The 2,786-nt window shown below is 38.3% G+C and overlaps 1 protein-coding gene across 1 annotated transcript in view; it reads right to left on the bottom strand.

Moving 5' to 3' along the window:
- The window catches only part of LOC106808348 (small nuclear ribonucleoprotein G-like), a 3,250-nt gene continuing 464 nt past the window's right edge, over nt 1-2,786 (bottom strand). Inside the window, exons 2-4 of the mRNA XM_014811034.1 lie at nt 1,959-1,981; nt 1,043-1,167; nt 1-851 (exon numbers count right to left, since the gene is read on the bottom strand). Of these exons, the coding sequence (XP_014666520.1) occupies nt 801-851; nt 1,043-1,167; nt 1,959-1,981 (199 nt within the window). The 3' untranslated portion in view covers nt 1-800. The remainder of the gene's footprint in view (nt 852-1,042; nt 1,168-1,958; nt 1,982-2,786) is intronic.

Here is a 2,786-nt window from a genome sequence, read left to right as displayed (position 1 = left end):
TACTGTTTTTAAATTTTCTGTGATGGAGCTTCTTTATTGGTCTTAAAAATAAAATCTTTTACTTCAGATATATAGATACTTCAGTGCATATCAATTCTGTTCAAAATCGTTTATCCCCAACCAATTAAAATAAGGGACTAAAAAAAAGTAGGAAACACAACAGACAAAAACGAAATATGAAGTGACACAAACCCCAATATACTTTGACAGTAGTAATCAGAACTTTATGTAAATATAAACGTTCTAGAAATTTCACGATCAGTGATATGTCTTCTGGCCAGCGAAAGGTCTAAACTCAGGCAAGCTCAGGTTGTAACACGTACATAGACATAAGTTGGCTGTATTATATAAATGTCCTATTCTTACGAACTGCAATGCAAGTGTTTGCCACTGACATGATCACACATTTAAAACACTTGAACAAAGAGAATAGTGACTGCAAGCCAAATGTTATTCTACTTACATTCCTTGTACTAACGTGCCTGACACTGACAGCCATTCCAAGCTTAGAAGCATGAAGTAGCAGAGATGACAACAGCAGGTGATCTAGTTTTGCAACTAATATTATTTGTACACACAAATATTTAATAACCTAAGAGATTGCAACACAAGTGCTGTAAGACAGTACAGTACACAACACAGTTAAGTACACTGTTTAACAGAACTCCTTATTTTACAAATAGATGATGGAATTACTTCACTAAGATTCTGATCACAATGAACTTATATGTACAAATATGCAGTGTAGATGCTGACAGAATGGGCATGTGTCCTCTACAAAGCAATGGCGATGCCAGGGGTCAGATTCGATCAAGTGCTTCCAACAGAATTATGCTGTTGCCACGGATCACCTGCAATGTGAATATTACATCCCTACTTTGCTTTCAAGTATCTACGTATATAATATATAGTATATATATAGTATGTGTATAGTATATAAGTAGTAATATTAGAGTATCTACCATATATGTATCCATTATTGTTACAGATTATTAAAACTTGGAGTACACTTTTATAACGTATGCTTAAATTACCAACGTACCACCATGCCTATGTTGATCTTTTCACCAGATTTCTTGTGTTCTATGCCATCGTCGATGACAAGGTTCATGAAGGGGTCGAATCCTCGCAGCATTCCTGACACATGTCGCTTCCCATTCAATTTCACTGGAGACAAATATATCATTAACGTGCGAATCGTAAACAAACAATTATCGCTCGCCTTTTAAGATGCACGAACTAACCAGTAGCTGTTCACTAACGAGTTTTGTTGCTAATGGATGTAGTTTTATGTGTCCCCAAAGCTGAGAGTAATACCTCTCTAGCGCATGTAAAACTAAAGATGTAACAGATAGAAAGGGATAGAAATCAAAACACATTGTAGATTAACACTGAATTACATTTTGCGCCCTCAAAAGACAACCACTGTAATTAAAACCGCAATATGCGCATCCAAACGCTAATTTCTCCAGTACTAGACTAGCAAATACTTCCGTGTCCTGCATAATCACACTACCTTATGACAAAATAAACTCTAGTTCCTCCCATTTCACTGCGCGTTTGCTTAAAACCCACAAGAAAGAGGTGCGAAATCTGGCAATCTGGCGCCAACGCCGAATTGTTTGCCAAACAATTTAGCCCCGAATCGGTTAGGTGACATCACATGTTGCTTCGGGTTGCACCCGCTGTACGGTTGCTACCGTTGCTTGGCAGAGCAATGCGAACGTGTCAACAACATCGGAGAATTTGAACAACATTGGAGGTATTTTCAAATACCTTTTATAAGACAACGCGCAGTGAAATGGGAGGAACTAGAGTTTATTTTGTCATAAGGTAGTATGATTTATTGATTATGCATGACACGAAGTATTTGCTAGTCTAGTACTGGAGAATTTAGCGTTTGGATGCGCATATTGCGGCTTTAATACCACACAAGGTATAAATGCAAATTAACTTACATGAAAGGTTCTTGTCCATGTACCTACAAAACACAAATGCAATATGTAGAAATAAGTTGTACACAATTCCATTATCAACGATTGCATTTTTAACTTTTTCAATTTTCATGTCAATAAACATCAATCAAGCCATCCATCTATCCAATCCCATCCAATTCCAATCCACCTACCTATCAATTCATCCACGTTGTGAGTAGATGTTATACAGAATTCTGTATGAATAATATGAGTACGCGTACTAGTTTTTTCATTGAATATTAATATGGGGGTGCTCTTTGGCATCTTCAACCTGTCCTATTGCACAACACATCTGTTAGATAAAGCAGGAGATTTTTACTGTCAGAGGAACAAGTATAATAAGACTGGCTGTTGTTGTAGGGCAAGATTTTATTTGTAGGAATTTTTATGAAATTAGTTAGTTAGGTAAAATATCAGCAGGCATGATTAGGGTTAGGGTTTTTGCATCATTCCTTGATATACGGAAAGTCTGTGCATCAGTTGATGATACACAGAAATCTGGGCCCAAGGATAGAGAACATGGGTCCCAATAAAACCAATGTGCCTAACCCTAACCCTAACCCTAATTCTAACGCTAACCAGTAACCCTAACAATAACCCTAACCCAGGGTTCTCCCTACGTTGCGCAAACGGGGCGCGCGCGCCCCGTTTGGGAAAACTCCCCCCTGTTTCAATCGTTGCGCCCCGTTTAAATTACCTCCGCCCTGATTAAATTCTACCACAATAAAAGTTTGCCAGCGGGGGAATCGATCGTCAAGAATTCCCATTCGACCAGGACACCCGGTGGCAGGTGCGTGTATTTTTACCCTG

Source organism: Priapulus caudatus, unplaced genomic scaffold (assembly GCF_000485595.1).
Source record: "Priapulus caudatus unplaced genomic scaffold, Priapulus_caudatus-5.0.1 Scaffold269, whole genome shotgun sequence".
NCBI lineage: Eukaryota > Metazoa > Priapulida > Priapulimorpha > Priapulimorphida > Priapulidae > Priapulus > Priapulus caudatus.
This window is presented reverse-complemented; position numbering and strand designations above follow the sequence as displayed.